At 38.0% G+C, this 21,097-nt stretch overlaps 2 protein-coding genes across 4 annotated transcripts; one reads left to right on the top strand and one right to left on the bottom strand.

The window, feature by feature from the left end:
* Nucleotides 1-1,675: 1,675 nt before the first annotated feature.
* pter (phosphotriesterase related) lies at nucleotides 1,676-13,589 on the top strand. Of its 3 annotated transcripts, none has more exons than XM_082174080.1 (5): nucleotides 1,676-1,817; nucleotides 3,885-4,329; nucleotides 5,768-6,033; nucleotides 8,034-8,174; nucleotides 10,104-13,589. In XM_082174080.1, the coding sequence occupies exons 2-5, from the start codon at nucleotides 3,898-3,900 to the stop codon at nucleotides 10,312-10,314; spliced, it is 1,050 nt and encodes a 349-aa protein (XP_082030206.1). In that variant the 5' UTR covers nucleotides 1,676-1,817; nucleotides 3,885-3,897; the 3' UTR covers nucleotides 10,315-13,589. The 3 variants fall into 3 exon arrangements, with proteins under 3 accessions (XP_082030206.1, XP_082030205.1, XP_082030207.1); XM_082174079.1 differs by lacking the exon at nucleotides 1,676-1,817 and adding an exon at nucleotides 1,852-2,007; XM_082174081.1 differs by lacking the exon at nucleotides 1,676-1,817 and adding an exon at nucleotides 1,954-2,003.
* Nucleotides 13,286-16,646, bottom strand: c1ql3b (complement component 1, q subcomponent-like 3b). The gene is made up of 2 exons (XM_082174115.1): nucleotides 15,161-16,646; nucleotides 13,286-13,985 (listed from the first exon to the last, which is right to left on the bottom strand). Exons 1-2 carry the CDS (start codon nucleotides 15,716-15,718, stop codon nucleotides 13,806-13,808), a joined length of 738 nt encoding a protein of 245 aa, XP_082030241.1. The 5' UTR covers nucleotides 15,719-16,646; the 3' UTR covers nucleotides 13,286-13,805.
* Between the last annotated feature and the right edge of the window lie 4,451 nt (nucleotides 16,647-21,097).

Below are 21,097 nucleotides of genomic sequence, written 5' to 3' on the forward strand. Positions count from 1 at the left end.
CCAGCATATTGGCATATTGGTATACCTTCCAAATAACTTATTATATTAACTGAGTTTAAACAATTTCCTTCTGTGTACATAAACTAGGCTACATGTTGTTTGAAACCTGTATGGCTTTCTTTCTTCTTTGGAACACAAAATATATTTTGAAAAATGTTTTTGTCCATGCACCTCAAGTCAGAACATTGAGACATTTTTGGGTGATCTATCCCTTTAAATATACACTTATTTTTGATAAGGTTTTTGGTCTTCACACATGTCAAATATATCTGGATTATTCTGTGATTTGATTGACGTCCTCAGGGCCAGTGACTCATTCGGGCCATTGTTCATCCAAACCACATCTTCAAAAATAATGTCTGATTATAATGAGACCTCTTGCAGATATATACCTTTGTTCCATATGAAGAGTTCAGATGCAAAAGCCTCTAAATGCCATCTGAAATTTTCTTATAGAATGATAATTTTTATCAAGCTTGTGTATTTAAGTTCAGTAATTTCACTTAAATGACAATTAATAGGTAATCTTCATTGCCATTTAAGTGAAATTATTGAATTTAAATATACAAGCTTGATAAAAATGATGATTCTATAAGAAAATTTCAGATGGCATTTAGAGGCTTTTGCATCTGAACTCTTCATATATAGACATATATTTTAGTCTTTGATGGGCTTTTTTATTATTTGATGTGGCTGAACCTGGATTGCATTCTTGCTAATGGATTATAGAGCAAAAGCTGAAAAATACTAATAACAAACCAAATCAATGTTAGGGAAAATCAGATTACTGACCACTTATAATAAACATCTTAATAACAGTGTGCACAGGCTTTTTATAGTCTATTCCACAGTGGATGAATTAGAAGTGACATGAGACGCCAACAGCTGTTTAGCAATTTGCAGTTGGTTGATACTTAATAGGCCTACTAGTCATTCTTGCTCTCTCTAAGGACTAATTTTGTACACGAATCCCTGGTCAGATACCTCCCCAGGACCTGTCACTATTAGTTAGATCAGACTTGCACAGAGAAAATGTATTACGGCTCAAGGTGCCACTTTAAAATCATGGATCAATGGTTAGATCAGGCTTTGCATATGTGCACTTTGTTGCATACTAATTGCTTTTCCCAATACGGGAAGCAGATTTGGGTTAGTCAGTTGATGTGATTAGAACAAAGAAAGATTTCTTATATCCATCAGGCTACAAACACATCTAGCAAATTATTTTCATTAGGCTGTAAAAATAGCAGCAGGGCATAGAAATGAAATAATGTAGAAGCACAACAATGTCAAACTAGTTCTTAAAGGGACAGTTCACCTCAAAATGAAAACTCTGTCATCATACGCACCCTCAAGTTGTTCCAAACGTGTATGAGTTTGCCATTGACTGCATGGTATTTTTTTTTCCTATACTATGGAAGTCACTGGCTACCGTCAACTGTTTGACACAGTGTGTTTATGCAACTGGCTCTTGGTCTAAGCTGGTTTAAATTGTTTTCCACCATGGATTCCCATGGAAACACAACAATCATTGGAAAAACATTCCACTTGTAACCAATCACAAAAATAATAGGCTGGATTTCAGCTTCATAATGATAAATAGTTTCCAAATGTTATATTTCATAATAACATGCTTTATTTCTTTATGGCACTCATCTGAGGGAGGATGTATTTTCCGAATCCCGATTTCCACAAAGGGCCCTTATATAATAAGAGCACTTCTCACAAAGGGCAGTGAACAGAAAGGGGCGTGGCATACGCTTCAAAGTTTAAAAACAGGCTAACTGTGTGAACGGAACCACATCTTCAGACTAGAGGTAACTTACTGCATTCATTCTTACTCATTTAATTGTACTGTTTTAATTATTCAGTTTCGAGCACTTCAGATTCTAGTGTTTAAATGTGAATGTGAAAGCTGGTTCTCGCGATATATGCATAAAATCGCGAGAATGTATAGCTCCGTTGTCAGTTCTGAATCTGCAGACTCGAAGTTGAACTCACCGGCAGGTTTTTATTTTCACTTTGCGTTCTATTTCAATGTTTATTAAGAATCTCTAACAGCATAATCAGACAGCGTCGTGTGATTTAAAAATAACAGCTAGTTACACTGCATGCTAATCGACTGTGTTGTGACTTTTAACGGTTGTTATTGAGGAAGTCTCGCTGTCCGTAGTTCTGTGTTCAGTTTATTTTAGAATCTCAATCTTATGAACATGGTTACATCTTATTTTGCGCATAATCTTAAACTACTTTAAATGTTGCAGCGTTAAATAGACCGTTTATCAAACCAGGTAACAGTTATTCGGACATCTTCATGCACGCTTTTGTTTACATGCATTGCAAGTGCATTTACTTATGTAATCCATATTTGGAAATTAGTAAACAGCATTAAATGCATTTCAATGCAATGTCTGTAGTCTTCAGTCAGTGCAAAGTCCGAACCGCCAAGGTGTGTCTAACCCGTTATGACACAGCCAAGATGAGTCATTTACAGTAGCCTACAGATTTACACCAGCCAAGCATTCACTTCTTCTTCAAACATGCAGTTCTTTTTTTCTTGGCTTAAATAGAGTTGTGGAAAAAAGATGTTTAAGTATTTTTTTTCTGGGGTGGGCGAAATGACCTAAACCTTATATCACGATATGAGTCATTTTATTTCATGATAACGTTATTGCAAGATAGTTATTTTTGTTTTAAATGAGGTTTTGATGATATTAAATTTGATACCATTGAAATTTCATAATTCAAACCATTTTCAATATCATTTAAAAAACGAATACTAGCCTACAAAGACTCTCAAGCTAAACATGAAGACTTGTAAACAGTGATAAAGAAAAAACTTAAATAATAAAACAAACTACAATAGAACAAAGAAACAAATAAATTATATATATATATATGAAGAGTTCAGATGCAAAAGCCTGTAAGTGCCATCTGAAATTTTCTTCTAGAAGGATCATTTTTATGAAGCTTGTATATTTAAGTTAAGTAATTTCACTTAAATGGCAATGAAAATGACCTATTAATTGCCATTTAAGTGAAATTACTGAACTTAAATAAACGAGCTTGATAAAAATGATCATTCTAGAAGAAAATTTCAGATGGCACTTACAGGCTTTTGCATCTGAACTCTTCATATAGGCTATTAGTAATCAAATGTATTAAAAAACCAAACAATGTATAGTCTTTACTGTGTAAATTAACCCAGACAGCGACAGTGTCGGCCCAGATCCGGCCCACATCTGGGCCATGTGGAATCCACGTGTACCAGATGTGGGCCGACACTATGTTGCTGTCTGGGAAATATAAATGTATTCTTATAAAAAAAAAAGTTAAAAAAAAAAAAGTGATTCAGTCAAGAGTAGTGACAGATTTTCTCTTTTTTTGTTGTTTAACATGAATAGTGACAGCAGGTAGCCTAAATTTGGATGCTGTCATTTTAAGACCGACTGCACTGATCCAATATACTCGTGCGTTTTCTTTCTCAACTGTTTACATTCACTTAAGACATAAATGACCGTTTACTTGCAAATACTTGCTTATTATGACACAAGTTATGTGTTTAACCATTCAAGCCCAGTTAGGTGGCAAAAAGCACACTGAAATTAGTTCACTTTCACTGCTTATTGCGCTTCTACGTTTTAAAATCAGCTGTGTGCAAAAAAAATGCATGCAAACGATAAGCTTTCGTGACCGCACAGCAACGTCACATAAGCGTAACTGCGATGGACACGATAGTCCAAAATAGGGCTGTGAAATCGCGATTAATCGCGAGAATCTCTACCGGTTAATCGTGTCTACCGGTATATCCCCCCCTACTTTTATTCAAATTTCACACTGTCCGAACACTATTATATTAATGAATGTAACTGTTTGTTGGACAGGATCCCCGAAACCATGTCTGAGCGTAGCGGTAAGGTGCAGACAGTGCTTGGTCTGATCGAGCCTGATCAGCTGGGCCGAACCATGACACACGAACACCTCACAATGACGTTTGAGTGCAGCCACGTTCCCCCAGCACCTGGAGATGAGGGTCTCGCCGCAGCTCCCATTGAGATGAAGCATCTTCACTGGTTGCAGCAGAATCCGTACAGCCACCAAGAGAACCTGCTGTTGAATCAGGAGATCGAGGCGGTGAAGGAAGAGTTGCTGTGTTACCGTAAAGCAGGAGGAGGATCCATAGTGGAGAACACCACCACGGGCATCAACCGAAATCTGCCCGTCCTGCGTCAGCTGGCGAAGGACACGGGTGTGCATGTCATAGCTGGAGCGGGGTACTATGTGGACGTGACCCACTCTGATGAGACGCGAAAGATGACCGTTGAGAAGGTTGGAGCGTGTGGTCTTGTGACTACATTGCAATACAAAACGGATGCCTTTTCTATTTTCAGAATGATGGGAATAGGGGTGTGCGATGTTGACACAATTTTTTCTGGGATTTATTTTATATCGACAATTAGTCGTTACCAATTAGTGCTGGTACCTTCACTGGTTTAGGCCTGTCGTGGACCACTGACTCCCAAAGGTTTTTTTTATATTCTGTGCGGTGGTTAATTCACAGCAGTGACAGAAAAGGGTGATATTTTCCCCCTTAAACTGATTTTTAGAAGTATTTTTTATCTTATTAGATAAGATGTGTACATCATCTTTTGAGTTAAATACTTTTGCAAATACATTTATTCAATAAATTAAATTAGAAATACGAGACACTATAGGCGATTACCAATCAAATGAAATCAGTATCAAGTAGGGGTGTAACGATACCCTCATGCCACAATTCGATATATCACGATACTGAACTCACAATACGATATTATTGCGATACTCTAAGACATATGGGAAAAGGTTAACAAAAAAATATCTGTTGATTAAAATGCTCAATTTGATGTTACATTGTGGGTGTAAATGAGGCTTGGACTTGGCGCTGGTAACCCAAAGCACAGGACACTAGTGACACCAGAATAACAATATTGATGATTCTGAAGCTGAAAATACAGAATTGTTTTAGACGAATATGATTGCACTCCGTCACTGACTAGATATATTTAAAATAATGTAGGCCACTTTTTACTGGTAACATGAGACATTTGGCATTATCAGGATCCACAAATATTCCCCCATTGCATTATTATACATTATTATATTCAACATTATAATAGTTTAATGTAGTACTGACACTAAACTCTGTAAACTGACATTTTTTCTCACACAGTAATTTTTTATTTTGGGTAAACTATCCATGATACAAATTGTCACTATCCACGATACATATTGTTGCATTTTTGTATTGCGATATATTGTTACACCCCTAGATCAAAAATCTATTTTTGCACTGCTGAAGTGGAACAAAAAATACATCTAAATTAGCATTTAGATGTATTTTCACTGCAGTTACAGTTGCATAAATAATGCTGAGATTAATGATTTTAAAATGTAAATATATTTTTCAATGAAATTGGCATATGAAACTATAACCACCTGTAGGTGGCGACAAGTCACTGTCTTAATGAGTGAGTCTTTAAATTATTCCTTAAACCGTTTAGTCTGATTCATGTGAACGCATAATTTCGATTAATTCAGGAACGAAACACCACTGTGTGTTGCTCACCACATTTCTGTTAAGGCATTATTTGGAACTGCACTTTTAACTTTAGAATGAGACCAAAACAATACTTTACGATATTGTCATAAACAATATATATCGCACACCCCTAGATGGAAATGATTTGTTCCCATTTCTCAAATGTGTCATCTTTTTTTCCACAAGCTTACTGACATCATTGTCAGCGAGGTGCTCCATGGAGCAGACGGCACAGGAATCCGCTGTGGCGTGATCGGAGAGATCGGCACTAGCTGGCCAATTACAGAGAGTGAGAAAAAGGTCCTGCGAGCCACTGCTCACGCTCAGACTCAGCTCGGCTGCCCCGTCATCATCCACCCTGGACGGGACACAGCCGCTCCTGGAGAGGTCATCCGCATTCTGCAGGAAGCTGGTGGAGATATCTCCAAAACGGTCATGTCTCATCTTGACAGGTAAGAAGAGGTGGGAAAACACCTGCATACTGGAACATGTTCCATAAATGGTTCCTATGAGGAAGAAAACCACAAAGTATTAACAGTGGTCTGAGAACAACATGTAGATCAGGGGTTCTCAACTCTGGCCCTTGAGGTCCACTTTCCTACAGTTTTGCTCCAACTTTAATCAAACACACCTGGACAAGCTAACAAAGGGCTTCTGGATTCCTATAATGTTATAGACAGGTTAGATTATTATTGTGTGAATATTAGTGATAATTATATTAGTGTCCACACCAATGGATGATAACATTCTGTTTAATATAAGCGCTCACACAGTTATGTAGTCTGACTCACTAGCGGCGCCAGGATTTTGACTGAAGGTGGGCCTCCAGAAAACTGGATGGGCCAGTTAAAATAAGCCACAAAAAACGGGTTCCCCTTCATCTCCGTTTCAGCGCTTTTCTGCGGCACTGAGGACAGCGACTCAGTAGCCTACCTGAATTTAATGCGTAATTAGCATAGGTAAAAAATAAAATAAAATAAAAACCTTAAACAAATTTTTTTTTTTGCTTTTTTTAATACAATTACAATTTCATTTAATTTATTGTTTAATAAAATTATAGGCCTATTATTTTTTAGTTTATTAACAGCAACAACAGCTGTAAAGATGAAGTTGACGATCGCCATCTCCGTAGTGAACGCGCCTATAGAGAGAAATGCACATCATGGATTACATAATCAGAGAGTAGCCTATTTCTTTTCATTTTAAATTGTTAAAAAGACATTTCAAGCTTTCTTAAGATATATTTCATGTCTGTGAGGCATATGCTGAGTTTCGTTAAGTTAGGATGCGCTCCTGTTCACGAGCAATGCAAGTGACCGCGTGGGCACCTCCATGATTATATTGTCTGCTATATTCTTATTTATTAAATCCAGGCAATTGGTTGATATAAAAATTATAAAAATTAAGATACAATTTATACAAAACGAAATTCACTTAAAAAAAGGCTTTCTACAAAACAAAACTTAATTAAGTGGTCAAAATCATGTCTGACCCGCTCCATGTCTCTCGATATATTGCGCATCCTATCTTACTCGTGCGGTTCACTTTTCATAATCAACATAGATGAAAAAATAACATTATAATATTTGAACAAATATGAAACTAAATGAGCTTATTTAATGGCTACAACACATATAGTAGGCCTACAGACTCATATAGTAGGCCTACAGAATGCTGCACATTCATTTTATTCAGAATTTTGCACACATAAGTTGAAAGGCATTTGTTTGTGCATGCATAATAATAATAATAATAATAATTCATTACATTTATATAGCGCTTTTCTCTGCACTCAAAGCGCTTTACATAGAAGGGGGGAATCTCCTCAACCACCACCAATAGCATAGTAAAACATATCTGCAACATTTATCAAGTTCACTGATAATTATGCGTGCATTTATTAATTATTATCTTAATGAATAATGTAACAAGGACGAAGCATGTAAACTGCGTTGTTTGTTTAGAATGGAATGGATCGCAAATAGATCCGAATGAAGAAACGTACAAAACCATAGTAGAAAATGGGTGGGCCCGGGTTTCTATGGTTAGCGCTGCGGCTGGTCTGACCGCTTTAAATTCGCAAGCTCTTCAAAGTCTGGTGGAATTTGATTGGCTGTCAAATGTTTTTAGCGTCAATTAGCTGGGAAAAAAAGTTGTTCTGAAAGTGATATCGTTCTTCTCTGTCTTTATTGTTATAGTTGTAGTTTGGACTTTGCTATTCTCATAGAATTAGAATGAGTACTGAATGGAAACAACAGTGTCAAAGAATAAAACGTAAATATATCTTGAGCTTGTTAACCACAGACCTTATTTCAAGCATTTAACCGCAAACCCATTCAAAAAACACATTGACTTCAGGACGATGGAACCGGAAGTGCTAAAATGGTAACTTTGGATTTTGACCTACAAAAATATGTCATGCCTTTAAAGCTCTATTGTGTGTCGCTTATAGAACCATATATGATCGTCAAGAGCTTCTGGAGTTTGCAAAGTTGGGAAGCTACCTTGAATATGACCTCTTTGGCACAGAGTTGCTGAATTACCCGTTCAACCTTCGTGTTGACATGCCCAGTGACAGCCAGAGAGTTCAGAAGTAAGTATCTGCCTCCAACAAGAACGCAGGCATTACATTAGATGGGTCATAAACATCTGCCTCGTTTTCTTTTTCTGGTAATCAGTACAGTACATGATTGTGGGTGTGTTTACACTTGTAGTTCAATTTGCTGGGTTCGTTTAGTCCGGACTAAAAAAACAAAAATTTGGGGCCCTATTTTAACGATCTAAGCGCATGGTCTTAAGCGCACATTGCAAGCGCACTAAGGTCGTGTCCGAATCCACTTTTGCTAGTGTAACGACCGGAAAATGGTCGGCGCACCCGGTGCTTGGTCTAAAAGGGTTGTCCTTATTCTCTTAATGAGTAATGGATGTGTTTTGGGCATAACTTGTAATAAACCAATCAGAGTCTCATCTCCCGTTCTCTTTAAAAGCCAGTTGCGCTCGCGCCATGGCGGATTCCCTATTTACTTGGCGGAATTTGCAAGCGGAGAAACGGTTCTGCTTGTGCGCGAGGTTAAATCATGCAAGCAAAACATCTACGGGACAAAGTGTACGCACGTTGTGGACCCGCCTATTATAGGCGCATATTAATAACATGGTCTTTAAATAACAAAAAAATTATTGCGCAGTGGCGCAAAGTCTAGTTGACTTTAGACCAGGTTTCAGTTGGTCAATGGCTCAGTCTATTTCAGTTGCCTCAAAATAGCAACGCGCCAACAATGCGCCTGAACACACCTCGTTTTCAGACCAGCACGCCCATGGGTGCACAGATGGGCGCAAATGCATTTGCCATTTAAACAATGTGGCGCAGGATGTGAAAATGATAACCGTGTCGGGCTGAAACTAGCAAAAAACACTGAAACCATTCGGGCTGAAACCATACAAAAACACCTGGTGCCGCATTGCGCAGGGTGTATGATAGGGCCCTTAAGGCCAATTTATACTTCTGTGTCGGGTGCGCGTAGAAGGTACGGCGTAGCATACGCATTGACGTGTACCATACGTCGTACCCTTCGCCGTACCCTGACGCGCACCTCCTCAAAAATGTAACTACGCGTCGCGGCGACGCGGACCGCAAGATCTGTGATTGGTCGGCTGGATAGCATCGCGTTTCCTCCTACGCATTTCCGGAATGATCTTCTGCACTCTGCACCGCCCGCCCGCCATTTTTAAATTCCGAAGAGCAGTGAAGAGCCATGGAAATAGACCAAGTGACCGAGAGATTGCTTGAAGAAGTGCGGAAATACAGCCATCTGTATGACTCCTTCAGTCGCCATTGCTCGTAGAAACCTAAACTCAAAACAGCCGCGAGGAATGTAAACACAGTGGAACTGGAACATTAAAACCCACCCGCGCCAACTAGCGTTTCGGCGGTGTAACTGCAGAGCAACACAGACATTCGCAGAAGTGTAAATGCTCACGACGGCGTCGCCTACGTGCGTAGCCTACGACGTACACTACGGCGTACACTCGACGCAGAAGTATAAATTGGCCTTTAGTCTTGGTTCGCTTGGCGTTCACACTGTAGCGATATGTTCACAACCTGATTGGTCGGGTTTTATTTCACAACGGAACTTACCGAACATCTAAAACAATGCTGTGTTCTAGGATAAATGCACTCATGTACGTTTTGGTACGTTTACATGTCTTCTGTCCGTGTTGCGTTCATATTTCATTCAAACCGCGTTCGTTTGGAAGTGGACAGAGACCCATCTTTCCAGAGGTCTCGATCCGCTTGTTTGATGGCACTAGGGTTCAGATGGTAGCGTTCACACTTATTCAAATGAACCGCACTAACAGAGCAATCACACCAGGGTTCGTTTTAATCAAACCAAACATGGCAAGTGTGAACACACCCTGTGTTTCTTTAAACATGCTATTTTGATTGATGCACAAATTTAATGAGACTATCCATTTTATATACTGTCAACAGATCATTGAGAGTCATTTTGTCTTGTTCCACCAGCTTAGTCTTTCTGGTCAGGGAAGGTTATGAAGACCGAATCCTCATCGCCCATGATATCCACACCAAGCACAGACTGACCAAGTATGGCGGTCATGGCTACTCCCACATCCTGGAGAATATTGTTCCCAAAATGTTGTCCCGAGGAATAACTCAGAACCAGGTGGACAAAATACTGATTGAGAATCCTAAACACTGGCTGACGTTTAAATAAATCAACTGCCTTAAAAGTCGATTTACTTCCTCAAGTTAACATACCAAATATTGATTTCTACCTTTAATTGTTAAGAACATTTGTTTTGTTCAATTGATTTTGGTGCTAAATTCCATACTTTGGTAAACGTTAATCCACGTAAGATGTCAAAGTTGGGACCCATAGATCACTGTTAGGTTTAACACAAATCACTGAAGCCTGGTAAATATTTGATTTGAATATTTGAACCTTTTAAGTCTAGTTAAAGTTCTCTCACCACAAAAAAAAGTGGTTAAAATAAAAACATGGCTCTGAGTCATAGAAAATGGGTGCTTTGTTTTCTTGGATGAACTACCAAAGAAAATGCTTTTAAGTAATTAGACTATTAATTAAACTCAGGGAGTCACAATGAAAAAATGAAAGTGTGGTATGAGCACAGAAGGAACGGTACTGGTGCTATCAAAGTTCTAATTATTCACAAAATTCATTATTCATCAATCGCACACTAATAATGTGCAAACTGTGCTTTCTTATATTGTCTAGCTGCAAACGTCTCAAACAGTTAATGGCAATATCATGCTGAATTTAAAGATGCTCCTTTACAACAAACTGACTATTAGTACTAAGGTGGTTGGGTTTGACTGTATGTCTAAAGTAAGACTGCTTGCCGTACACATCTAATAATTGAAAGGTGTGCGTTCTGACAGGTCATTGTATAGGACAGAGAGATGTTCCTCTGGAGCAGGTGGCCGCTCACAGTGACTCCTTTAGTAAAATAATGACACTGTCAGTTGCTCTGTTCCTGTGTAACAGCAAGGTAATGTTAAAAAAAAATCATGCCGTGTGAGTCATCCATAACGTTCTTATTAGATGACGGCATATCAAAACATCTTATCCAGTTTCCTTCCATTTCAACTAAAGGGTGCTCCTATTATGCTATTTTAAAGGTTACTAATTTTGTTTTGGAGGCCTCCTACAATAGATTTACATTCATCAAATGTCAAAAAACACTTTATTTTCTCATAATATACATTGCACATCACCTAATTTCTCTAAGAATCTGAAAACGGTTCATTCGAAGATTCATTCTCTCTAAACCCCTTCTTTCCAAGAGCTTTCTCTGCTCTGATTGGTCAGATGTTCCAGCCTGTTGTGATTGGTCTGCTCTGCTTTGATTGGTCAGATGGCGTTGATGGGTTGACATTCCAGTTCAAATTGGTGATGGAATTGGCAATGGAAATGAAAGGGATTTCTATCTTTTATTCTCTCAATAGCCTACGAAAGTGATACGAATTCAGCACAAAAACGTAGTGCAATAAAACTGCATGATTAATCATTGAAAGCTCATGATCTCGATTCAAAGACCCACTCAATCATACTCCTTCAGTAGATTCGGCTCTGTCTTTTAAACCTTTGACGAGGACGATCACAACGAACAATCAAACGCTGAGCAAGAAAGAGCCGTTGTCATGTATAGGTGTGAAACGGCTTCACAAACAGTCTTTTCAACCACAGAATCATCATTTCTGTTACAGTAATTCAAATTATCACAGAAATACTGGGGAAACACTGATGTCTACGGAAGCGATCAAAATAGAGTAAATCACCTTTTGAAAGTAACTTAATGTATCAATTACATCGTTACACCAGTAGGTGGCGACAAGCGACTGTTAAAAAATGTATTTGTCATTGAATTGTTCATTTAAGAGATTTGTTGAAAATCACTGATTCATCCAGGAATGAAACAAGTGGTATCTTTATGAGCGAGTCATTGAATCATTCACTCAAACTGTTTTTTTTTTAAATGACAATTCAATTCATACAGAAATTTATTAAATATACTTTTTATATAGACTGCAGCAACTAACATTTTCTCATAATCTCTCAATTACGTATTATGATTAGTTGTCTATTAAGAATTGTGATCTCTATTTAAAAAGTGATTTTCAATGTCCAGAATATTGTAGCTCATTGAGTAAAAACAGCATCATAACCTCATGTGAAGAAACAGGTTGTGAGAAGGAGGGGAGATTAACTCATATAGGCTACTCTTTAAATAAAAAAATTAAAAATTGTTTGGAATCAGCAGTTAAAATTGTTTCAGATAATTATTATATTATAGAACTAAATCTTTAGGTAGCAATGTGTTTTTGTGTGTGTGTGTGTGTGTGTGTGTGAATTTTTTTTTTTTTTTTTTTGTCTATGAAAAACATAGATGAAAGTCTTCTAATGAAGAATTAAACTTCATTCTCAAAACAAAAAGCTTTATAAAATGATATACATCAAAGTTTAACCATTGTTTAAGAAAAGGGATAAGTCAATATTATTAAGTATTTTAAAGACTTTATTATCCAAAATATTTACATTTTTAAAATGCACTAGCTTCCCTTTCCCATAAAACTGGATTCACCTTTAAATGTGTTTAATGTTGATTTTCAAAGCACTAAACTGAGAGGCATTTAAATACATCTGAAAAGTCTTTGAAAGTGAATAACGATAAAATAATAATAATAAAAATCTTCCCTAGAGTCTGTCCAGTAAATCTGTGCGAAGGTTCAAAACAGGAAGTGAGACAGGAGTCGCTGATGACTCGTTTCGGAAGTTCAGAATCAGTTCTTTCTTTTAGGAGACAATAATTTATTTGGTGCACTTTAATCTTTCAAACTTTGCAGACCTTTCACATTCACACACAGCTATATTACACACTGCATGAAAGGTGGTTCTCCAAAAAGCACAATAGGGGCACTTTAAAATGAGCATTTTTGTTTTATTGCTGGTGACTTTTCTAGCATGAGTATTTTGCTTACAAAATTAATTCCCCGTTTGAATTCTTTAGTGGATATAGATGAGGAAGTTTTACAGCAGCATTTAGTTTAGTGCTTTTAAAGCTAAAACATTTCTAGATAGTATTGAATTGAATTTGTTGATTGATGTAGTTGCACTATATATGTAGGATGCTTAGTATTATAGGAAATTTATACACAGATGCAAATCATACAATATATTTTATTCACAATTTGTTCGATGACACTGCACATACCAGACAGTGGTAATATTTTTAAATGAAAACATTGATATAAAACAGTAGAGAATTGTGGTTGAAATGTGACATTTAGTGTGCGAAGAATGAGAACTGCTTAAAGAAATGTCATTGAACTGTTTCCGGGCTAATATCAGGTTTTCTGTAACAGCCTCTTCGGATCAGCCATGTGTCAGTGTACGTTAGGCACATATGGAATGGAATGATGATTTTCTGCTTTCTGCCGGTTAATCTCTCAATAAATATACTACAATCACCAGTGTTACACTGTAAGATTTGTTTCTAAATCACAGTGATTTCTCTAAAAACTAATTTGCGTGTAGAGTGTGTGTTCACATGCTTGGAGATGTATAGTTCTCAACCGGACGATCTGTTGCTTCTATCCTTCGCCGGCTCGGGGGGTTCAACTTTTGTGTGCCCTCCGTGACGTCAGAACGAGGTACATCTGAAAGTGCAGGTTCTTCCACAGGTGTTAATCGGTGTAGATCATGAAGCCTGAGAAGGTGCTGTATTTGTTGTTGTTTCCCCCGTGGGCTTTGCCTCCGTCTAGTTTAATGTAGACCTCGTCTCCGGGCTCCAGGTGTAATATCACGCTGTTGCTGGCGTAGTCGTAGTTCTGATCTGCATCCTGCGCTATAGCGCTTGCACGCACCTGCAAGAAATATATATTTAATCTCATGAGAGAAGTGCACATTAAGTTATGACTCCTTGGTACTTCCAAAGACTTAAAACAAAATTCTACCCATGGAAGTTTAACGTTATTCTCTTAAGACGACAATTTCAGTTTGTCCACCGAAGAAGGCATGTTTGTAAAAAATGTCATATTGCTGATGCACAGCAATGAATTATTTTATTTTATTTTATTTTTTTGCAATATCACATGTGGCTGAGAACAATTTTATATGATTTATTTATATATATATATATATATATATATATATAATAGAACTTGTATAATAATTAATAATGATCTAATCATTATAATATTCTTAAGATAAAATGTAAAGTAAATAGTGAAAAATATAAATTTAAATAGCATAAATTGGACAATATTTAAATTTAAATTGTTCAGTCTAGTTTTAGTGTGAAAGAAACATTCAACTTAAAAAAAAAAATCAATTAAACATTTTATGTACATATCAAAACATAATAAACGTGGGTTTTTTTGTGCTTTTTTCCCCCAAAATATTTACTACTAATTAGGGCTGTCAAATCAATTAATCACATCTAACATAAAGATTTTTGTTTACATAATGTGTGTGTGTGTATAGGTATATTATATGTAATGTGTGTGTGTGTGTGTGTGTGTGTGTGTGTGTGTGTGTGTGTGTGTGTGTGTGTGTGTGTGTGTACACAGTAAGTATGTATGTATGTATGTATATGTGTATATATATATATACATATATATATATATATATATACACACACACACACACACACACAGAGAGACATATATAATATACAGTAGTCAACGTTTGAATTGGATCAAAAAAGTTAATCTAAGACAAGAACGGTTATTGTTCAAAATTCATGTATAACTTTGATGAAAGGTTTTGATCCACTTCAAATGTTGACAACTGTATATAAATAGGTATACCTATACACATTATGTAAACAAATCTTTATGTTAGATGCGATTAATAGATTTGTATAAGCACTACTTATACGAAACATGCTTACCTTTTTTAATCTTTTTTATTATTATTATTATATATAAAAAAAATAAGTTAAGCATGTTTCTTATGCACCAAAACTAGATCGATTCGTTGAATAAAATAATAGGCTATAACGCCTGCGGACTGTGTGACAGCTGGATTTATGAAATACCTGATTATTCTTGCACAGATCAGCCCACATGCTGGTCCCGTCACCGCCTCTCATTAATACGTGATACACGAAAAAGTAGATCCCCGGGATGGAGCAGGTGAATTTACCGCTCGAGGGGTCATAGTGGTTGCCCAAATTAGTGACCACATCATCAAACTTCAGCACCTCGTATCCTTCGTGTTGCTTCTTGAGTCCTGCGTAGAAGGCGATTTTGGGGATGGTGCTGTACGTCGCTGCGCTTATGACACCGGTGACTCCGGGCGGACCGGGCAATCCAGGTGGCCCTGGTTCTCCTATGACCCCCGGGGGACCTGGAGGTCCGGGTGGACCCGGCTGACCCCTCGGACCGATCCTTCCTGAGCGCCCTGGCTCTCCTTTCGTACCGCGGATGAAAGTTGGTGGGGACTGAACTAAACGGTTGTCCACCGGTGCTGATGATGGAGACTTCGTTCCGGGCGGATCGCACACCATGCGGCACGCGCCGAGCATCTCGTAGCGCGGGTCGGATCCTGCCGCGCTGACCAGCACCGGGATGAGGATGACCAGCACCAGCACCATGACGACACCCAGCACTCCCGTGGCGAGCACCCGCGCTCTGACGCCCAGTCTCGACAGCACCGGGCGCGCCTCGCGCTGAGATTTACGCGCAATCTTGCTCGGCGCAGAAGCGATGTCCAAATCTAAAACAATTAAACTTCCCTGCTGCTCCAGAGAAAGTCAGTTAACTTTGCTATGAAGACGTTATATAATTCCTGAACTAGTGGAAACGACACCCGAACGAAGTTTTTAGTTTGAATGGAGAAAACGAATGAAAGTTGAACACTGGAGAAACAAACAGAAATGTGTGTGAGAGAGATGCATTACATCCCTGCTATCTCACCTGAGGGTGGGCGGTGGGTGGGTATGTCGTGAGACAGAGAGAGAGAGAGTGCGCGCGCACGTGACCTGTATCTTTAGAAAGACAGATTGATGCGAGACAAGTGGCCTAAAATCAAAAAGTAAACCCATTTTTGTTAGCTTCTTTTATAGCCAATTAAGATTAGTTATTAGTTAAACTGTGACATTTTAATTAAATGTCATGTTGGAGTTAAGTGTTGTCAAATGTGTTTTAGATAAATAAATGTAATAAAAAAAAAATCTATTAGCATACAATAATTTGACATTCTTATATTTTTGCAGTTTCACGTATAGCCCTACTGACGTTTTGGGGTCAATCATTATTTTCAAAGAAATTAATACATATTCAGTAAGGATGCATTTAATTGATCAAAAGTCACAGTAAAAACATTTACAATGTTACAAAAAATATATATTTAAAATACATGTTGTTCTTTTGACGTTTGTATTCATCCTGAAAAATGTATCACATTTTTAGGCCTATACAAATATTAAACAGTGTTCAACACTGAAAATAAGAAATGTTTTGAGGACCAAATCAGCATATTATAATTATTTCTGAAGGATCATGTGACACTGAAGACATTGCGAATGACAAAAAAAACGATGTAGAAATAATAAATAAATAAATACACATTCATTTAAATATATTTTATATTTATTGCAAAATATGCATATATGTATAAATATTTAAGTATTTTGACAGCATAGCAAGCCTTACTTGAGCTGCTTTCACACCATGTCGGAATTACGAGAATTATGAGTCCTCTTAGAACTCATGATTACTACTTGGAATTGCCGGAGAGCTTCTACTTGTCCCAGATCCTGACTGCTGCTCTCTATGGATGAATAAATTATATTTTGCAATATCTTAAAATAGAAAACATTTATTTTAAATTGTAATAATATTGAACAATATCAGTGTTTTTACTGTATTTTTGATCATAAATGTAGTGAGCATAAGAGCGTACACAACTACAAAAGGTGCAAACATTCATGATCCGTGTAAATTGTTATTCTGCACATCCTACTGTAACAGTGTCTCCCAAAGTCTCTCCTTACCCATAAATCCGCTTGAGAAATGTAATCAATTTCTCCCATTCAGAGTGATGGAGCACCTTAAAAAGTCCCACACATTGTCATCTTAGACACTAATATCAATATGACTCACAGTGAAGTTCTCACCTCGTCAAACTGAAGGAGGACAGGTATTTGTGAATGAGAAACAGATCTGCTGCCTATAATGAAGATTATTACACCCTTCCCTGAGAAAGCTCTGGCCTGTGAAAAGGATTAATTAAAACAGAAATGATATTCATTCAGACTGTGACAATAAACCATAATATTCACACAGAACATTCGTACACGTGCCATATCTCATGTGAAGAAGCATGATAGATTAGCATGAGAAGCTCACTGCTTCACTCACACCTCTTGTAGTGTATGTACACAGACAAACACAGATGCACCAGTGCACACACACACACACACACACACACACACACACACACACACACACACACACACACACACACACACACACACACACACACACACACACACACACCCTCTCTGAGTCAATGAGCACTTGTGTCCTGCCTTGTCCTCTCCAGCTGGCATTCTCAGTGGTTTACTCAGCGTGATTGGACGATCACTGCTATATCATGAGTCACATGCCATCTTCATGTGCACAGCAGTGCTTCAACAGACAAAAAAACATCAAGCAACTTTTTCCAATAATATGTATTTACTTGTATATCACATTGTGTTCTATATCTAAATGCATAGGACAAAAGTAAACAGATGTTCAATAAGCAATGCTCTCGAGTCTACTTGTGACCTCAAATGAAATCAAAATGAACACATGAAAACCCTTGGGAAGATTGCACAAGATTGTACAATTGTTTGTTGATTGAAAAGTAGGGCTGCACGATTTGGGGGAAATGTCATATTGCGATTATTGAGGTCAATATTGCGATTGCGATATAATAATCAAATGGTTTCATGATTCAGCTTGCTTGGTTCTCAAGGAAAATGCACACACAGATTAGTGATAATGCTGAAAAGTATTTCTCAATTCAAACTAGCATCAACTAAATGCACATTGTTTTCAAATTAAAATAAGATTTTTTGCAAAATTAAATAATGACATATTTGCATTACTGCAAACTTGTTATTGTCTAAATAGTACAATAGTATACAATAAATAGAACAATAACATTTGTATGCTCATGAAAATAAGATATTTTGGATATATAAAAATAAGATATATACATGTTCATTTTTCTCAAGAAAAATATATATATCTCACCTAATGCTGTAAACATACAGAGAGCCCTGTCAGCTGTTATTATTATTATTAAAGGAGTTAAAGTAGGCTATATTGATATGAAAAATATCTTAATTTTGTGTGTGTAACATTCTCTATATAATGAACAGACACAATTCAAGTTAAGATGCTTTAATGACAGCAGAAAGAAGGAGAAAAGGGATCAAAAAGGAACAGCATCAATGTAGCCTCACAGTAGACGGACTCTTCCTAGCAGCCTATGAGTGAAAAACATTGAGAAAAATCAGTTAGGACTTATCTTTAAGAAACAAATACATCAACAAATACGTTTTAACTGTTTCCTTTATCCAGATGATAGGCTTTAGTCTTTTGATGTCTGCATCGTAAGCTGTGGAGCGGTATATGCATCACTGCTCGCCCCGGGGAACCGTCACAATCTGTGTTTACCAGTTTAAGGACCAGGTCAGTTTGTTTTGTAGAGGAGATGTGGGATAATTTGACTACAAAATCTTCAGATTGGACCTGAACCCTCCTGAATTAAAAACAAACTGGGCTGACCTAAGCATTCTGCTGCTCAGCATCTAGTCCTTCTCCTGCGAGAAACTGTAGTTACAAACGGCCTGTAGTAAACAGCGCGCTTTGGTTGAGAGCATGCACTGACTGAAGACCGTCTCTCGGAGAGCGCGCGAGTAGCCTACTTTTAGTTTAAAATCGCTTGATTTGAATACAATTTTATTTATAAATTGGCACGATTTAAAACGATTATATAAAATGATGCAGCTCACCGTGCAGCTCAGACCAAAATCAATGTGGATACTATAGATTTGAAACTGAATGTGTCTGCTTAATAAATCGTGAGCTGAACGAGAGTCATAGGCTACAGATCAGCAACAGGAGTCAGATTTAATTTATCAAGAGAGTAAAGAGCTGACTGACAAGATGATGGAGCAATATTTGGTGTCAAAAGCGAAATGTAAAAGCGCCTATTTAAGCGAATTTGTTTTGTTGGTGTTTTTCATTTAGAATAATAGGCTGAACTCAACATTCAAGCAGTCCCCCCCAAAATGGCCCTAATTTGAAAGTGAAACTAAAATGCGCACACGTCTGCACGGGCATTCATAATGGTGCGTGTTCACGGGCGCAAGCAAGCAGAACAGAGAACCTATGAACCTCTGCTGGGAATTAATTGAAAACGCTCGCTCTGCACCATTATGAATCCCCGTGCGGACGTGCACATTTTAGTTTTGCTTTCAAATGAGTGATTTAAAAGCCCCCGTCATTGATACCGGTATTGTCACTTTGATTAACCGGGGGAGAAATATCCTCACCGCCATATCCCTATACCAACCTTCCGAATGCATGACTCACAGAAGGTATACTTAAAGGGATACTTCAGGATTTAGCATTAAGCTTTGTATTAGTAGAAAACCTGTAGTATTTTCGAATTACCGTGCTTTCCATCCTCATATCCCCCTGAGATGAGAGATTTATGTATTTTTTGTCTGGAAAAAATCCTCAGATGACGCAAAAATCGTCATTTTGCGTCATCGGAGGATTTTTTGGCCAGAGGCGAGAGACTACAGCCAGAAGGAGGGGCTGTCCCGCATGTGTTCAACCCGCCCATAGAGGGTGGGATCTCACTCACAGAATGTACACATAGTATCAGCCATCTTTCTTTGGAAGCTAAGCTAGCAGGCTCTTGTTCTGTGGAGAAAGCTGAGTAGTAGGAGAAAGCTGAGTAGTAGGAGAAAGCAGAGTATTAGGGGTTACCATCCTCTTTTTCCCGGACATGTCCGGCCGTCGAGATCGTCCAAAATGTCCGGGATTCGGCTTTTGCTTTCTGCAGTCGCCATTCATTGTTTACATGCACACCTTTTGTTTCAATCTAACTGAATTCATTCCGATTGGTGAATCTGAATGTAGTGTTTACATGAACGCTAAACAAGTGATCGGTCGATGTGCGTTTTAACATTGCTAAGAAAATTCCCGCTCCTCCGTGAGAGATAGGAGACCGTCTCATCAGTAATCATGCCACCGGCCTCGCGCCGTTCTCCCGCGGCCCTCAGCCTCGTCCTGCTCGTCACAGTAAACATGAATGGCGACTGTAGAATGCAAAAGCCGAATCCCGGACATTTTGGGCAAAATCCCGGGCAAACTCGTCACGGAGACTCACTAGTAGCCTAGCCTTGTTGTTTTCAACTGCGCTCTCTTACCGGTAGGCGTGGCTTGGGAGTGGCCTCCTAGGGCAGTGAAGCAAGTGCATTCTGGGAGTTGTTGTCTTTCATCCACATAAGCCAAAAATAAATTTTCTGGCTTTTCTCAGTCTAGAAAGCTCCAAATTCAAAAATAATTTCACATTTCTTCTACATAAATTACCTATTTTAAATACACATTCATCTTTCCAGAGGTGAAGTATCCCTTTAACTACACTCTAAAAAATGCTGGGGGTTTTTAACACAATTTTGGGTGAAATATGGACAAACCCAAACGTTGGGTTAAAAATTGAATTAAAAAATGTAACCCAGCCATTGGGTTTGTCTATATTTGACCCAAAGTTGGGTTGAAACAACCCAGCATTTTTTAGAGGGAATGTTTCGGGAAACACGCATTAACGATAAGGTTCAGCTTAAGGTATAACTTAAGAACGATGTTGAGCCGATGTCGGACAGACGTACGTGTGCTATCTGGGTATTAACTAGTAGTAAAGAGTAAGCTAAGAGATGTTCGGTTCATGACCGATCGGTTACGTC

This window comes from Leuciscus leuciscus (assembly GCF_965113295.1).
Source record: "Leuciscus leuciscus genome assembly, chromosome: 6".
Classification (NCBI taxonomy): domain Eukaryota; kingdom Metazoa; phylum Chordata; class Actinopteri; order Cypriniformes; family Leuciscidae; genus Leuciscus; species Leuciscus leuciscus.

Bases quoted from the DNA above. Each gene is read 5' to 3' on its own strand.
- pter (XM_082174080.1), top strand. From the start codon at position 3,898: ATGTCTGAGCGTAGCGGTAAGGTGCAGACAGTGCTTGGTCTGATCGAG. The intron at 4,330-5,767 runs GTTGGAGCGTGT...TTTTTCCACAAG, and splicing joins GAAAGATGACCGTTGAGAAG to CTTACTGACATCATTGTCAG. The intron at 8,175-10,103 runs GTAAGTATCTGC...TTGTTCCACCAG, and splicing joins GACAGCCAGAGAGTTCAGAA to CTTAGTCTTTCTGGTCAGGG.
- c1ql3b (XM_082174115.1), bottom strand. From the start codon at position 15,718: ATGGTGCTGGTGCTGGTCATCCTCATCCCGGTGCTGGTCAGCGCGGCA. The intron at 13,986-15,160 runs GTATTTCATAAA...TATTTCTTGCAG, and splicing joins ATCTGTGCAAGAATAATCAG to GTGCGTGCAAGCGCTATAGC.